General features: G+C 34.5%; 1 protein-coding gene across 1 annotated transcript; it reads right to left on the bottom strand.

The window, feature by feature from the left end:
* Window positions 1-830: 830 nt before the first annotated feature.
* Window positions 831-7,856, bottom strand: LOC115970851 (glycine dehydrogenase (decarboxylating), mitochondrial). Its single transcript, XM_031090472.1, has 15 exons — window positions 6,345-7,856; window positions 5,759-6,004; window positions 5,600-5,677; window positions 5,411-5,511; window positions 5,135-5,330; window positions 4,879-5,004; window positions 4,094-4,279; window positions 3,860-3,973; window positions 3,355-3,507; window positions 2,810-2,998; window positions 2,388-2,465; window positions 2,183-2,308; window positions 1,996-2,094; window positions 1,630-1,747; window positions 831-1,274 (listed from the first exon to the last, which is right to left on the bottom strand). Exons 1-15 carry the CDS (start codon window positions 7,587-7,589, stop codon window positions 1,180-1,182), a joined length of 3,150 nt encoding a protein of 1,049 aa, XP_030946332.1. The 5' UTR covers window positions 7,590-7,856; the 3' UTR covers window positions 831-1,179.
* Between the last annotated feature and the right edge of the window lie 10,698 nt (window positions 7,857-18,554).

Below are 18,554 nucleotides of genomic sequence, written 5' to 3'. Positions count from 1 at the left end.
TGTTGCCATTTGATTTGCTTAAAAAACAATCAATGATTTTTTTAATTAGTATAGTTCTTATAGTGGTGATGGCAATAGTGGTTGTAAGGGTGGTAACTACAGTGGTATGACAACATCTAAGGTGGTGGCGGTGATAGTTTTGATTGTATAGAGGAATTAGAATGAAGAAGGTAATGGTAACAAGTGATAACACAATGAATGTAAGATTCGATGAAAATACAAAAGAGCGAAAGTGACGAGAGTATAAATGTTTTAAAAAACCTAAAGGTAAACATTTGTTCAAGTTTTGTCTTAAAGAGTATATTCTAATATTTAGACATTTTAGTGTGTGTCTATACTATGTGATGGGACTACAACCATGAAAGTTGCAAAAGAAAAGAAAAGAAAAGTGTATATATATATATATATATATTTAAATCCTATAGTTTTAAGATATTCTAATTGTTATAATTTCAAAATTAGCAAATCAAATACTTAAGTTTAAAAACTTAACAAAGTAAACTGTAGGCTTGGCAATGGAAATATCCAAGTTTAAATCCCCCCACCCTAATTGTTATCAAATTATTAAAAATAAAAAATTGGCAAATATATAACCATTTCAGTTAAAGATATTTAAAGGAACAAAGTGCAGATGTGATGCTTGAGCTTCAAGATAACCCCATGTTTGGTAAGAGGAGTTGAGATTGGACTGACGGTCCAATCTCAAGAGTGTTTTCAGCAACATTTTTTTATTAATTTTTTTTGCTGCTTTTTGGTCACAAGTCGTTTAGACACTCTTCCTCGTTTTATTCTAGTTAAAAACTCTGGATTCAAAGCAGTAGATTAGTATCTTATCCAATCCATTCTTGTGGAATTAGTTATGTTTGTTCCATGCCAATACTTGGCTTTGGGAACTATGAATTACAAGTAGAATTAACATAGGTTGAGCATTTAGCTTCTGTTTAATATTGGCTAAGACCCAAAAGAGGAGGGAGAATGAAGTAAATTAGAATTACAACATTTTGGGTTGCAATCAGCAACAATTGTTATTAGAACAGCTGATCATTATCAATATGGTATTAGGAAAATGAATGTCACCAGCTGTGAAGGACATAATCAAGGAAATATTTATATACAATGAGAGGGAGAAGCAAACGGTTTCATAGAGAAACCTTGCAGCAAGGAGCATGATGAGGAAGACTAGGCAGTGGCTGCCGCTTGTTCTTCAACAACATGTGATGCTGGGAGAAGGGTGCAGACAAGGTTGCGGTCGCCATAAACATTATCCACACGCCCTGATATAACAGTGCAAAAGAACTCAATGTTAGGTAAAATTAAGCAGGCATAGACTATAAATGCATTAAAGTATTCAAGGTTTGTCACAATTTGTAGCACTTGCATCTTGCAAATAATCATGGACTAAGTAGAGTAGATCTTGTATCAATGATTAAAATGCATGTGGTGCTTGAATGATTATAATATTGCAAGTATTAATTGATAAAAGAAACTGTTAAGTTCCTCAATTATAGACAACAGATCAGTCTGAAAGAACAATGGTTTATATGAAAAGCAAGCAATTAAGAGATGGGGTATCAAGGCAACTATATAACATCCAAAACTACAAATTTAGATGAAGATGGATATGGATACCTGTAGTAGGCCAGAACTTCGCAACACGAAGCCAAGCAGCTGGGAAGGCTGCATATTCCCGAGAATATGGTTTTGTCCATGCATCTCCCATGAGCAGGGATGGTGGATGAGGAGCTCCCTGCATAATATTTTTTTAGATAATTACTTTAAAAGTTCACAATTGGATTATTTTTAAACATGTGTCCATAACTGTGCAAGGACAACAACAACCACGAATTTGTCCCAAAATTTTTGAGGTTGGTTATCTTATGGATCCTCAATAGACTAGTCAAAGTTGGACACATGAATTCTTGAGCAAGGACAGCAATCAATTTAACAATTTCTTATGTGAATGGCCAAAGTGAGGAAAAAGAATAGTCATTTCACCTTCAGGACATTGTTGTGGACGTCTGCTTTTCCATTCTCAATCTGAGCAATTTCTTCTCTAATGGAAATAAGAGCATCACAAAACCTGTCTAACTCGGCCTGCAAATAATTTTAAATTTACTTAAAACAGAACAAAGAAACGGGATGAGAAGGGTGTGTTAAGTGGAGGGACTCCCAAAGGGCATACCTTGCTTTCACTTTCAGTGGGTTCAATCATAAGTGTGCCTGGAACTGGCCATGACATTGTTGGTCCATGAAATCCGTAGTCCATTAAACGCTTGGCAACATCTTCAGGCTCTATCCCAGCGGTATTCTGCAACAATAATTGGTTACAATTGCTCCCAAAAATGGAAACAGTAGGCAAAATATAACCTAGAAATGAACAAAACTACCTTGAAGCCTCTTAAATCAACAATGAATTCATGGGCAACTGTTCCATTGACACCACGGAAAAGAATGGGGTAATAGTTCTGCAAAAAGGCAAAGCAAAATACGAAAACAATATTAAGAACACCAGGACAAACATCATTGAGACTTCAGCTTCAGAAGGGAGAAAATAAAAATAACTCAAAACCTCAAAGTTGGTTAGCCAGGAAAACCACATGTGAGTGCAATGGACAGGTCAAACTTCTTATTCAAGTGCAAACATGTACCCACATTATCGTGGGACTAGCTAGGTCAAACAATGAAGTACATGTTATTCTTCTTTTCTGAAGATAGAAGCATGACTAGAGCATGGCACCTACCTACTTCTATAGTAGTGAATGGATTTTCAAAAGATAAAGCAAGGAAGTGTAAAGAAAGAAGCAGGAACCTCCAAACGCTTTGCCATGTAATTTGCATTCAGAATAGCTATTTTTGATGCTTCAGTGAGACCATTTGACCCCATCATGGCTATATATGTGTATGATATTGGCAAAATAAGTGCAGAGCCCCAAGGTGCAGCAGAAATGGTACCAAGTGGGTGAGACTTGTCAGGAGCAGGTATTCCACCAGTGGGTACCTTAAAAGTAAAAGCAGGATGAAATTAATGATTGAATAAGAAAAAAACTTGCCAGAAAAGAATCAATAATAATAAAAGACATAGTAGTGGCAGAGCATGCAAGTAATCATCACCATCATGTAACTTTACTAACCGAAGTGGGTTATGCTCTGATTGTTCATGCATGTGTGTGTGTGAGGCTGTCAGTTCCAATACAATTAGAATCACACAATGGATCATGAAGAAATGAAAGATGGATGAGAATGAAACTAATTTGTCAATAGAAGCTACATGCATTTGACGCATATATAAACCTAACATGGAATTAAATGGAATCATATTCACATATAAGGTTACTCAATGAAAAGAGCAATTACCACAGGATGCGATGGCAAAAATGGTGCCAAGTGTTTCTTCACACCAATAGGACCCATGCCAGGACCACCTCCTCCATGAGGAATGCAAAATGTTTTATGGAGATTGAGATGGCAAACATCAGCTCCAATGCAACCAGGGTTTGTCAGTCCCACCTATAAGGACCAAAGGTTTTTTAGATTTAATGTGAAATTAAATTGAAAAGAAATGCCAGAAAAAATGAAATGCATAAATAGAAGCTGAAGTTTCCACTACAACAATATGTAGATATGTGTTTAAAGAGCAAAAAATCAAATGACCCAGAAATTATCTACTTAAACACGGGGAATATAAATTGAAGAATCAAAAAATCAACCAACACACACACAAACTAGCCCCACAGCTATATATTTTAGTAGACCATTTGATTATAAGGCAAAGGCTATTAGTTGATTTTACTAGATTATGTGCTCAATGAATACAATTAACATATGAATGAAACAAAGGAAGATGGGGCAAATAGCTGACCTGTGCATTCATGTTAGCCCCATCCATGTATACTTGACCTCCATTGTCATGAATTATCTTACATATCTCATCAATACCTTCTTCATAGACTCCATGAGTTGAAGGATATGTGACCTATCATGTCAACCAAAATTAAAAGACTGTCAATATTGAATTAAATCTCCACCTCCATCTCCTTTAATTTTGTCAAATGACAAAAGCAGATTCCCAGCAAAGGATGCAAAATGAAATTACCATAAGAGCAGAGAGGTTGTCCCTATTAGCTTCAGCAGCCTTCCTTAATTCTTCAATGTTGATGTTTCCCTTGGCATCAGTTCCAACAGAGACAATTTTCATTCCACACATGGCAGCACTAGCAGGATTTGTCCCATGTGCTGAAACAGGTATAATGCACACATTGCGATGATGGTCACCTCTTGCCTACAATGTTCATTCAGCATCAGCTTTTGACAAAATAAGACTAATACAATGTCATGTTGTTTTTGAAATGGAGTGATGATCTGAGGACTTCTAGATTTATGGCAAGAAAATACTGCAATTTAGACTTGCTTCCATTCATTTACATATTTGAGGAACAAAATGCTATTCCATTATATATTTATGCAGACAAACACACACACATACTGCAGATTTTAATCATCAGCATCATTCACAGCAAATGCGAAGAAAAATTCCTAGAAAGCTTGAATACCTTCAATATCTACCATGAAATTCCTTATTCTAAGTAGAGAATAAGAAGAAACTATATAATCACCCAAAGGTTAATCCTTCTTTGTTTGCAATGATATTTTCCACTCTGAGAGAGAGAAATCAAAACTCAAACTTTGACGCCTGCCTCATGTGCTCAAGGCACTTTAGGAGCATACAAATCATCATATTAAGATTCCAGGCTTCAAGTTGAGGTGATTACTTTATGTTTGCATCAAAGTGAGCCTTAAGGAGAAAGCATCAAATGCCTCTTACTTTCTTTACTACAATTGAAAGAAAACATTATTTAAATTTGGCCAATGTTACCATACCAAATGATATGCCCGGATAACCATCAAGCCAGCATACTCTCCAGCCGCACCAGCATTAGGTTGCAAGGAAAAAGAGTCAAAGCCAGTGATGGTACACAATAGTTCACCCAAATCTTTGAACATTTCCTGGAAACCATTCATTAAGAGAATAATGTAAACCTGCCTGTTTATACAAAGAAGAAACAACATAAAACCAAAAATTTTGGGCAAAGAAAACAATTGGAACTTATTGTGGCAAGTAAACATTTGCAACTACCTGATAACCCTGAGACTGTTCAGTTGGGGCAAAAGGGTGAATGTCAGTAAAGCCAGGCCATGTTACTGGCATCATCTCACTTGTTGCATTCAATTTCATAGTACACGATCCCAATGGAATCATGCTGTGGCATAGAGAGAGATCCTTTGATTGTAACCTATGAATGTATCTAAGCAGCTCATGCTCTGTATGATACCTAATAAAGAGAAAAGAAAAGTCAGGGTTGGTTATGAAATGTAAACTTTGCAGAGTTCAAATTTCTTGAGGGGGATATACGTGTTAAAGATTGGATGGGTGAGATATGGGCTCTCCCTTTCTAGCCCAGAGGGAATCACGGTCTCCACCTCTGGTGCAAGAGATGCAGCAGTAAATGGAACCTGAAAATTTACCACAAGTCTAAGTCAGGTGGATGAAAATCCTAATTGATTGCAAACACCATCACCATGTAAAACTAATGAGACTCACAGGCTTGCCACCAGCAAAAACTTTGAGAAGTTTATCAACATCCTCCAAGGTGGTTGTCTCATCAAAAGAAACGGTTATCTGAAATGCATATAGACCCAATTAATCTCATCACATAGACCTATAGCCAACTAATTGGTTTACTTACAAAATCACACTTACGGTGTTCCGGTCTACAATTCTCAAATTTATTTCACTCTTGTAAGCAGCATCAGCAATTGCATGTGCATCAGCAACCTTAACCTTCACAGTGTCAAAGAAGGGAAGGCCTTGAACTTCCCCTGTCCTAAGCTTCTTCAGTCCAAGTGAAAATGCCCCAGCAAGACCATGAACCCGTTGTGCAATGGATTTAAGGCCTTCAGGTCCATGATAAACAGCATACATAGCAGCCATATTTGCAAGCAGTGCCTAGATAAAACAGGACAGACATTCAAACTAGAAAGCCAACTCCTTGAACACCAAGACACCTATTCTAGAATTACGCCCAGCAAAAAAATTGAGCTGGACCACAGTTACATAATTCATAATTGTCAAAAACATAATGATTCACAAGATTTTCAAATATCCATATAAGCAGCTCTATTAAACTAATTACAAAAGTAATAAAACAGCAATAACAACTAAGCTTTAGACCCAAAACTTTGGGGTCAGCTATAAATCCTCAACAGACTAATCAGAGTAAGAAATAGCTTAGTACGTCAGCTATAAATCCTCAACAGACTAATCAGAGTAAGAAATAGCTTAGTACCTGAGCAGTGCAAATATTGCTTGTAGCCTTATCCCTACGGATATGCTGCTCCCTTGTCTGCATTGCCATTCGCAGAGCAGGCTTCCCTGAAGAATCAACACTTACACCAATGATTCTCCCTGGCATCATCCTCTTGTACTCTTGTGATGTGGCCAGAAACGCAGCATGAGGACCTCCATACCCCATAGGAACCCCAAACCTCTGAGCAGAACCAACAACAATATCAGCCCCCAATTCACCTGGTGGCTTCAACAATGTCAATGCCAATAGATCCGACGCCATCACAACCTTGACCCCATGACCATGAGCATTCTTAATGAACTCCGCATAATCCAAAATCTCACCCTCAGTCCCCGGGTACTGAACCAAAACACCACACACATCCCCAGATTTGTAATTGATATCCTTAAGATCTGCGGTAACTACTTTAAGATCAAAACCATCAGCTCTAGTCTTACAAATATCAATTGTTTGAGGGTGACAATTATTGGCAATTACAAAAGTTTTCTTCTTTCCCTTCTGAATATTATTACACATAGCCATTGCTTCAGCAGCGGCTGTTCCTTCATCAAGCAATGAAGCATTTGACATGGGGAGACCAGTAAGATCCGTAATCAAAGTTTGATAATTTAACAAAGATTCAAGACGCCCTTGAGATATCTCAGCTTGGTAAGGTGTGTATTGAGTGTACCAAGCTGGATTCTCCATTATGTTCCTCAAAATCACAGGTGGAACATAAGTGTTATAGTATCCCATCCCAATATATGACTTAAAAACCTGATTTTTTGAAGCTAGTTTTTTCATGTGCTCAATCATTTGACTCTCAGTTAACCCTTCATCAAACTTATCAAACTTCATTGATTGGATTCTAATAGATTTAGGCACAGTGGCATCAATAAGCGAATCAAGCTTATCAAACCCACATAAGTTAGCCATTTTAGTTTGCTCTTCTGGGGTTGCCGAGTTATGGCGGCGTGGAAAAGTGTCACTGGGTTTCAATGCCTCCACAGATATAGAACGAGTTTGAGACACCCCAACACCTTGACCAACATTGTTATGTGACAAATCTGATCTAGTACTTCTACGCATGGACATGTACGAGGTCAAGGATGATACGTACCTTGAGGGTGTGTATGAAACTGGGGAGACAGTGTGCAACAAAGTCTCATTTTGACGAAACTGCTTGGCTTCTGACACCAACCGCTTCAGAATTGCACGGTTTGCGAAGCGCCTTGCACGTTCCATGAATGAACAATGAGAGAAAAGCTTCTGTTTTTTTTTTTTTTTTGGTGTGTTCTGTTTTTGCAGAAACAGAAACAAAAATGAACAAACAGCAACAGCAAAAGCAAAAGCAAAGAGGAAATGGGGTTGGTGAGAAAAATGAAAAGACCAAAGAAAACAGGAACTAAAGTTGTTTTGTTTTGGTTTTTTTGTTATTCCATTGAAGTGAGTGAGTTGGGTTGTGTGGTGGGTTGTTGATGGTATGGTGAGTTTTTCTATGTTACATTATAGATATATATGCAAATAAATATTATAATAATAATAATAATAAATATGGAGGAAAATAATCAAAATATGAGCCCAAGATCTGGTGGAGAGGTGATGGGTGGTGGGTGACTAAGCACCTAGAGGAGAAAGAGACCTGTTCAGGGATAACATACTAGTCTACAAAAAAAATGTGTACAAAATCTGAGGAAAGTGAGTTAGTGAATGTATGGAAGGAAATGAAGGATATGAGATTGAGTTTCAATGGATCAAAATCACTTCAGAGGGAAATGAAGGACATTTGGATGGTTTTTAAAGGGTATATGAGATTCTTTCTTTGGTGGCAGAATCTCTTTCACATTAGGCTTATCTCTATGTCTCTCCCAATATAATAAAAACGGAAAATTATAAATTCTGCTCTCTAATTTCAATATATTTTTATTTTAATCTTTTAAGTTTCATATAATTTTTTTTTTCTCATTTCAGGACTTATTAATAAGTTTTCAATTTAGTTCTTTTGTTATTTTCTCTAATTCCATCAAATCTTGTCATTACTTTTAAAAATTTTCTTTCTACCAAAAAAGACATCATTTTGGTAGATTTAGTTGTGCGAATTAAACTAGAGAAAATTGGATTGCATTGAAAACGAATAAAAGTTAAAAGAGTGTAAAGAAAGAAAGACCCATTTATATATACTAAGGAATTATAGGTCATGTTGCTCGTAAATGCTATGAGCTATATATGGTTATCCAACTAGTTATAAATCACAAGTAAAATCACCCGCTTAAGTTTTTGAAATAATCGGTAATATAATAATAAAAAATTAAAATTATAAAACATAAAATTAAAGGATTGAATTGAAAACATATCAAATTTAAGAGATACGATTTATAATTTAGTCTCATAAAAACAAAATGGGGTATATAAGATATTTGGTTAGGTTTGAGGTAGTGGGAGTCCACTCGGATCTAAACTAATGGTGCTTTTGAACCATATGGTGTGAAATCTCGGAGGACCATCAATGTCAGAATGTGATATGTATTTGATTGAATTTTCTTTTTTCTTTTTTGGAAATTTTCTATTTGCTGGTTTTGGTGGGACCCATGGATTTGGTTGGAGGGTAATATTAGAAAAATAGTTGGATCATCCTCTGAGTAATAAAATGTGGCTGACATTGTTCGTTTCAAAAGTGAGTGAGTTAGAGATTGACGGTTGTTTTGGTACAATACTAGTTTCGGTATTGTATATGTAATCAAGGCCGTTTGATTGTAAAATTAGTGCTAGGGTCTAGTAGAATCAATGGTATGTGTTCATCTAACTCTATTGCTTTCTATTGTTAGAAAGAGATAGGAATCTGAAAGCCTATGTATGAAATTTTTTTTTTTTTTTAATTTTTATAGGAAATCACTCAACTTAATATAAATCAAACAACCATAGCATTTACATAATGAAGAACTGCTAATTCTAAGAAACTATGACAATTCTCCATCCACATACACCGATTATCTATGCCCTTGGCATACTTTGCTAACAAATGAGTTGGGGTGTTTGCATTTCACTTAACATGAGAAAAATCAACATTATGGAACTCCAAGGAAGCTTTGCCAATGCCCATGATCACCACATCAATCGAGACCGGAACTGAGGAAGAATGATTCAACGCCCTAGAGACGACTAATGAATCATCCTCAAGTATGAAGTCTATGATCCCAAGTTGCTTTGCAAATTGCAAACCAAGTTCAAAGGCCTTCGCTTTTGCTTCAAGAGGCCCCAGTGGTGCATGTATTTTTCTACTCATTGCTACCAAAAATTGCCCATTCCAATCCTTTACCATTACTCCAACTCCCACTGAATTCAGCTCAGCAAATACAGCACCATCAACATTGAACTTGAAAACCGATATTGGAGGTAGAAACCATCTCTGAACATGCTGGACTGACTCCTGGGCACTCGGTGGTAACTCAATGGCAACCTGATACTTCTCTAGATATTGCACCGCGCCCAATGAAGAAGCATTCTTTCGTCTTTTCGCTTTTTGCCATGACGAACATCATTCCTATTACCCCACAACGCCCACGCACAAGTCAACAGAATTGATCCATCATTAAATACCAGAGCATCTCCTTAAAAGAACCAAGCTAATCCATCACACTGGGAAAAACTAGTTTCGACAAAGACCACAGTTCTTTAGCGCGGTAACACTTCCAAAAGAAATGGATTGAATTCTTAGCCTCCTCGTTGCATCCATCGCATATATCAACTTGCAAAACATTCCTTTTAACAAGGTTAGTTTTCAAAGGTAGGATGTCCCGACAAGCTCTCCAAGAGAAGTGCCTTATTTTATGAGGCACATTGATTTGCCATAGCTGTTTCTAGAAGCTCCTTTCTTGGCTGCCATCAGAACTTGAACCCGTGGATGAGGCTAATGACATTTGAGTTGCAACCCAGTAGGCATTTTTCACTGAAAAGGCTCTATTAGTGCTCCAAGCCCAAATTTGTTTATCTTCTAGCATATCAAAACTTATAGGGATTGCTTTTATAGCCTCTGCTTCATGCGGCAAGAACAGAGCATCAACGGCATCAACCTTCCAAGAAGCCTCATCCTTATTTAACAATTCTTTGACCTTCATATCTTTTGGCATAAACAACCTGGGATATGAAACCATAAATGTAGAAGGCTTAGGCAGCCACCTATCACCCAAAATCCGGATTTTCTCACCATTTCCAACTTTCCACCGTAAACCATATTTAACAAGAGGTTGAGCAGACATAATACTCCGCTAAGTAAATGATGGACTATTACCCAAAATAGCTTGTGAAAAATCACTTGTATGGAAATACCTTGCCTTCAAGACCTTGTACACCAAGGTGTCATGACCTTGTTGAAGTCTCTACCCTTACTTTGTTAATAAAGCCATATTAAACTCCTTAAGCTTTTTAAAACCCATCCCACCACAATTCTTCGGAGCACATAATTTTTCCCAACTCATCGCCTATGTATGAATTTTGGTCTGTCATTAGTCATTACGATTTCTGAATGGGAATCTAATACAGTAGGCATTAATTTATGGTATGAGTGTTGCGTACACAAGGACTTCATTGTACCAATAATTTTGGTTTTGGGAGTGAGTACCGTGTTTATGATGTCTTGGAAAAAAAATCAGCTAAAACCGTTGATATTTTCAGCATGATGAGCATTAGACATTGGATTCAAAATATCTTGTTAGCATATTGGGGTTAGTTCAAGGAATTTTTTCACGTAATAATTTACTATGTGTGGAATTAGAGGGACTACATACACTTGAAAAAATAGTTAAATACTCAAAAGAGTCTGAATGCACTCGTTGATATTTAGAGCATGTTCTCTAGTATGATTTTTATCCTAATTGGTATTATTTTTTGTGTAACATATCATATAATATTCCCATTTTAAAAAATCACATCACATCATACTATATCATATAATTATTAAATAAAAGTTGGGGTTTTGAAACTGTTAAATGGCTATTATGTTGCTACGACTACGATGTGTGTCTATATTCTTAGTAATTATTAAAATAGTTTACTTTAAAATTAAACTCTATTACCGATGATCTACTCTATGTAAAACTCTATTATTTAACTTTTAGGAAATATAAATTTCTATTTCAACTAAAATTTTAGACACCATAAAGGCCACTTATATTCACTTTTGCAATGATCTCTTCTAATCCAATTTTATGGCCATTAAGAGTCCAAATTTATCTGTAAGTATTAGCAATTATAATTAAAAATCAATTAAATTTACTTTTCACCAAAGGTTGATATCTCAGTATCTCACTAAGTTAATTCTTCGACACTTATTATATAGATAAGATGTAATGGAATCACAAGGATTCCAATTGAGATTGTGCTCAGACATGCTCGATTCATCATCGGATTAAGAAGTTGTAAGAGAATTAAGAACCTTGCTATTTACTCCAAGTAGCAGCCAATGGGATTGGTTAGAGAAGCTTTCTCACAGAATTTTCCTTTTTCCACAAACTTGAGTTAAATCTTAAATGAATTTTTTTTGCTCAGCTTTGATTAGGGAAGATACTTCCTTTGTTTCTTTTGGTCACCCAGTTGATGAGGCTAAACTTTTATCAGATTCCTTTGAGGAAGCTCTGTAGCTTATAATCTTGTTACGCATACTTAACATTTTAGTGGTTTTTCGACATGGATGAAAGATATTTCTTTATACCTTAGCACTGTTATTTTTGCTTATTAATTTGGCTAGATTTTCTTAATAAATTTTGCAGCTTTTTTCTTAATTAAAAAAAAAAAAAAAAAAAAAAAAAAAAAAAAAACAAGTAAATATACTAAGAAAGAGAGAATTTTGTTAAAAGATATTAAAACTTAGAAAATATGATTTGGACATGAGCGCTATGTGGCATAAGCCACAAGGGCACAAACAACGCATTTACATTCCTATATAAAATGAAAAAATGCATTTACATGAAATATGTTACACGTGAGTCATAAACTACATAAATCCACCCACCTTTGAATGAATCACATGCAGCTAGCATATAAATCTAAAACAATTTCTCTGATTTTTTTATTAAAAAAAAAAAAAACAACAACAACAAAAAGGGGGATTGTGGGCTGTGGGGGAGGGCTTAATTATTTGTCCCCCCTATCATTTAAAGGAAAAAAATATTTTATATATATATATATATATCACATCCGTACAAATGTATAGTATAACAACTATATAGTATGTGCTATGTTGTATACTGTATTTATTATTAATAATGTACTGTATTTCTTAAGCATGCTTATTATGTATAATTTAATGAAAGACATCATAACTAACAAGATTTTTTTTTTTTTTTTTGAGAAACAACTAACAAGATTTCTTGATAATCTCGTGAGCTTTCTGTAATTTAAACTGATTCAAGATGGGAAAAAATAAAAAATAAAAAAGAAAGAGATGCATATTTTGTGCGATTATAAAGATAATTGTATAACTATTTTCTGGCAAAATTGACAATAATAAAAAAAAAAAAAATTGTATTTGGTTGGTCAACTATAATTTAGTAAAATTGGATCTAACAATCAGAGTGTCAAAATTTGAGCTGATTTTTTTTACTTTGTTGAGCTATCAAATGCTATTCTATTTCTATATTCTCTATACTAAAGGGAGATTCTAGAACAAGGCACGTGAGGATGATCTCGTGGAGACCATACTCTAATTTTATTGCTTAATTTATATCAATACTTTTTGTCGGTGGACTTGATCTACTTGACCTTTGTCCCATGACGTTTTACACCAGCAACAGAAGCGCCAATTGGGTCTTTTGTTTTTTTTATTATATTTGTTTTCAAGTAATGATGTTATAACGGAATATATTATTGAATTGTTTGGTACATGTTGATGTCCCTCCTCCCAAACTTGAATTGGGCCTTTCGGGTCTTAGCTTGATTAGCATCCCTTACTGACCTTCAAGAATGAGCAATTGGTAGTCCATAGCTGCAAAGTTTTCCTTTATAAGTGTTTTTTTGCAATAGATTTTGTTCACGTACATGTCCAAATGAGAGAGAGAGAGAGAGGGTTGCAATAGATTGATGGTCATTAGAAATAATTCAGTTACTTTACTTTTATTTTTTAATTATGAACGAAATCATTACATATGCATGTATATTAAAATACATGTGATCTACCATAATTAGCCTGTTAAAAATTCATAACCAATTCCAAGATTTTGAGATTATAAGGTTTGTTGTAGTTGATCCAAAAAAATAAAGAATAAAAATAAAAATAAAGAAGAAACAAGAAATATGAAAGAAAATATTGCCAACTGCCAGTTTTTCATATATAGTTGGGCTGGTTAAGAGTGACAACATATAGAATTTGAGCACTGTATTGATTAACATAGCATTTAAAGGACAAAAGTAAATCTAAATCCTTGTATTAGTCATCATGTGACAGACTTGGATTCAATATTTTAATTCCCATGAAAACATCTTTACAGTAGTTTAGTTTAGAGTCTTTGAGGCAGATCTAAAAGAAAAGGTAGTAAGGAACCATATATAATAGTTGTGTTTGTTGTCATTTTTGTATATATGTTACCTTCAATTTTCAAATTGTAATTAAAAGTAAAAGCTTTGTATCACCTCAACGTATAAGACTTACGTTTTACTGACATGTAGGCTCTACAGGTGTGAGACTCACGTGTAGAGGCGGTTTAATGTATTTGGGGGCATAAGGTGAAAAGTGAAATTAAGTCCTTATATATTTAAATATGATTTTTTAAAAATTAAAAATTACTTAGATTCTATTATGTTGTTTTAGTTGCAAAATTACTACTAATTAACATTGTGATTTTTTCTTGAAAGTCTATAAACAAAAAATTTGACAAAACTTTTCAAAGTTGTTGATGTGGCAGATTGATAGTGGTAAGTAAAAAAATGATGTTAATAGTAGACTTAGATAAAAACTAGTAATTTTTTTTTTCTTTTTTCTGCTAAAAATGTTGTGGAGGTAAAAATATTAGTGATAGACTTAGATAAAAATATTATAGAGGTAAGATTTTTTTTTTTTTTTTTTTTCATTTGATAAAAAAAATTATTTTATTTATTGACTAATATTTAGATTTAATTGATACTATTATAATATTTTTTAAAAATCTTATTAGTTAAAATTTGGTAGCCTTTTTTCTAAGGTTCTAGGCGGCTGCATCACTTGCTTCACATGTAGAACTGGCACTGCTCACGTGCCAATGAAACATAAGTACAATGGGATACCGTGTGTCTCCTGTAATTAATGTATTGCAGTTGATGTCTCTAATTTAGCCACATAGTACAAGTTCACATGTATCCTTTCTAACAAACTAACTATTTGCTTGACATGGTAGTTCTTGAAATGTCTGCTATCCTATTTTACCTAATTACCCATAGTATTTTTTATTTTTATTTTTGGGATAATTCAATAGTTAAAGGTGGGAGGATTTAAACTTTATATATTTTAGTTAGAAACACCAAAATGTACCAATCCTTTGAACTACAATCCTCTTAGCTACCTATTGCATTTTTTTTTTTTTTTTTCGAGAATAGCTATCTATTGCATTTTTAAGACACATAGTTAGAACATATTACAAATCTAGTTGAAGCTCTTCTCCCCCAATATATAATTAGCCTTTAATTACAAGGAGAAATATTGAATTAATATTCATGCGCGTGTATGTATTAATCAATTTGTATATTGACTCGATCTTTCTAAATTACTTACATAGTTTTAGTTTTTTTTTTTTTAATTTTTTATTTTAATGTAACCTACTTAGATTATTAATTTTCAAAAAATGGCTGGGGTGGCTGATATTGAGACAAATATGCCACAGGCATTGGATTAATTACCATGATCTCTTAGGCAGATGAGTTGTCATGCGTTTAGTTAGATATACTAGTCAGCAACTCAAAGAAATTCAATAAAATATTATTTTTTTAATAAAAAAACTTTTTTCCTCTCATTTAATTTTATATATGAATATGAAATTTGATATTGTGGTATTTATTAAGAGACATTTATTTATTATAATTTTGTTTGTATATAAATATATATATATATATATATATATTGTTGTTCATTATGAAAGTTTTTTAATATTGTTGTTTTTTGTTTTTTGTTTGAAACTATATAAATTTTATTTTTTGTAGAAAATATGACATATTAAGATTTTAATTGAGTGTTCAAATATAAAATAGAATTTAAATTCTATTATATATTTATATATATAATCATGGCTTACCTTCTTTCCTAATTAAAAAAGGAAGAAGAAGAAATGGAAAAGTAACCAAGTTACAACTTAGAGCATTTCCATCAGGTCTCTCATGAAAAATGTCATTTTAACACATCAAAAACTCACTTTATCATTTTAGCACATCATTTTACAACATACCATTTTTCAGATGTTCTATATTTCAATTCTATACATTAAAATAATATTTCCTATACATTAAAATAATATATTCCTCCTCCTTATCCCTATCACTATCATCATCACCAACGGCCACCACCGGCACAAACACCGACGGCCACCACCGGCAACAACACCGACGGCCACCAACGCCGCCTCAAAAAAAAAAAAAAAACACAACAGAGCGGCAATCAGATCAGGACAAACCCACCCACTATCATCATCATCATCATCACCAATGGCCCACCACCGCAACCACCAACGACCACCAACGCGCCTCAAAAAAAAAAAAAAAAAAAAAAAACACAACCAGAGCGGCAAATCAGATCAGGACAAACCCACCGGCACTATCATTATCGTCATCATCATCACCAACGGCCACCACCGGCAACAACCACAGCCACCAACGCTGCCTCAAAAAAAAAAAAAAAAAAAACACAACCAGGAAAAAAGAAATCCCAAATCAAACAAACCCACAGCTCAAGCGGCGAGGTCGGCTTCAGGCGAGAGACATCGGCAGCGAGATCGGCTTCAGGCGAGATCGATTTCAGCTGCTTGAGGTGGCTTTAGGTGAGATCGGCTTCAGGCGACTTGAGGATGAGAGATGAAGAGAATGAGAGTGAAGAGGGAGCTATGGAGGACGACTATGGCTCCGGCGAGATCAGCGGCTTCGGCGAGATCAGCGGCGAGATTGGCGGCTTCGGCGAGAGAGAAGAACGATGATGCAGAGAGAAAAGAACAGAACGCAGATGAGAGCAGAGAGAGAGAGAGAGTCTGCGTGAATAATGAGAGAGAAAGTCTGAGGGAATAAACAAATAATAAAAAAAATTAGCATGGCTGTCCGTACCGTCTCATATTTGAGACGGTACTGTAGCTGTGTGCCAAAATTTTTGGCATTTGGAACATCTCATGAGGCTCCTGTTTTGGGGTTTGGTGTGCCAAATGCCAAATATTTGGCATTTGGCACACCTGATGAGAGTGCTCTTACAACTATAAATAAATACATAAATAAAATCTCATCTAAAATTCTTAACAATCCTACGAAGTTGAAGTCTATCCAATTGACCAAAAAGATAAACATGTACATAGTCGTCGGACCATGTGATGTTCTCATCTAAAGATATGCACTGGTATACTCCCTAAAAATATTTGACGCTCCTATACTGCACATCCTAAGATAAAAAATTAAAGAGGAAAATGGAAATGTCATAATCACATTAGTAATGATAACAGAAAGCATAATCTCTATATAATTACATTAAAAATGGGAAAACAGTTCTATTTAATTGTAGAGGCAGAAAGCTACACAATATGATTCAAAGAAAAGTAGAATAGTAAAGTTGACAGTCCTCAAAAATCTAGTTGCCAAAACTACATATTTTTGGGTGTTAAATTTCTAGTTATTTTTTCGTTCATAATTATTTGTGAAGGGGCTTATAAGTTATAACTACATAAATTCATTAGTTTTGATTTTGATTTTGATTTTTTTTTTGGTTTAATACTATACCAAATTATCACAAATTGGAATATATGCATTAGTTTTGATTTTTTGATTTATGGCACATATGACAATATTCTATGGATGATGATGTGTGAAGAATTGTCAACCTACAAAAAATTCAATGGGTGAGTACTGAAACAGCAGGCTGCAAGAAATGTGTGGTAGTAAACGAAGGCACATCACAAGAGTGTAAAGATAATTTCCTAATGGCGATAAAGGAATCACATCACAAATTCCCTTCTATTTTTGCCTGATTTCACTTGGGTGGCCCTCACCACTAGACTATAGTGTAACTAAAACAGCATCAGTACACCACGTTATCTCTTTTCCTGCGCTCTCTGCCTTCAACCAAAAGGTGGAAATAGTAGCTCTTCCACCCTCTTCTCCCATTCACATCCTTCCCTCCTATTTTCGATTTGTTATTTTATGTAACAGCTTTGTGTATTATCTCTATCACATAGAGGTAAATCCGTTAAATGTGAGACCTACTCCAAGTGAGAGAGGTATTACATGCAATCATTATACAAGATACAACTTCCTTATTTTATCTAACCAAACACCATGTACGTTAAACTTCAACAATTCTAAAACAACAAGTCTACATAATTTCTTTTTTTCATAATTACTGAGGCGACAAGTTCCTAATAAGCAACAAAAATAAAAATAAAAATAATGTAACAACTTACCACCTTAAAAATTATGAAAAAAATAAGAATTTTATGTATATGGTATCACTCATTCTAAAATGAGAATTTTAGTTAATCAACTGACCTTGGCTATTTAATAGCCATATGATAGTCTTAAATTTGAGACAGTATCTTATGTATCAATAGATATATGTATAAAGCCAATGGAATTCGTACGTATGTGTAGTCCTCATCTATTGTAACCTAGCTTGTAGGCACACATGCTACATGCAACAAATAGCATAACATATTTTGATAATTTTTCGTACCAACTTATAAAAATTGTCCTTTTCCATGGACCAATACTCTGAAATTCATTTTAAGCAGTAGTAAGATCCCAAACACCAAAAAGTAGTTATTATAAGAGGGGAAGAAGAAAACTTTAGTAGAAGCTAGAAAAAAGAACTTAACTTTGTCCATTTTTTTGGCATAGCATTGCTTGGAATTTCCCAAGTTGAAAAAATGCAACCAATCAATTCAATCAGTATTTTTACTAGGACCACATGGACTGATTTCCACTCTGGTCACATGACTATCTAGGAAGTTTGATGACACGTTACCATATATGATAAAAGTGGAGCAACTTTGAGGACACAAAGTC

This window comes from Quercus lobata, chromosome 2, assembly GCF_001633185.2.
Source record: "Quercus lobata isolate SW786 chromosome 2, ValleyOak3.0 Primary Assembly, whole genome shotgun sequence".
Classification (NCBI taxonomy): domain Eukaryota; kingdom Viridiplantae; phylum Streptophyta; class Magnoliopsida; order Fagales; family Fagaceae; genus Quercus; species Quercus lobata.
This window is presented reverse-complemented; position numbering and strand designations above follow the sequence as displayed.

Excerpts from the sequence above, each read along its gene's own strand:
- LOC115970851 (XM_031090472.1), bottom strand. The coding sequence starts at position 7,589 with ATGGAACGTGCAAGGCGCTTCGCAAACCGTGCAATTCTGAAGCGGTTG. Across the intron at positions 5,331-5,410 it reads ACCCATCCAATCTTTAACAC|GTATCATACAGAGCATGAGC; the intron begins GTATATCCCCCT and ends TCTCTTTATTAG. Across the intron at positions 4,280-4,878 it reads TTATCCGGGCATATCATTTG|GCAAGAGGTGACCATCATCG; the intron begins GTATGGTAACAT and ends TGAACATTGTAG.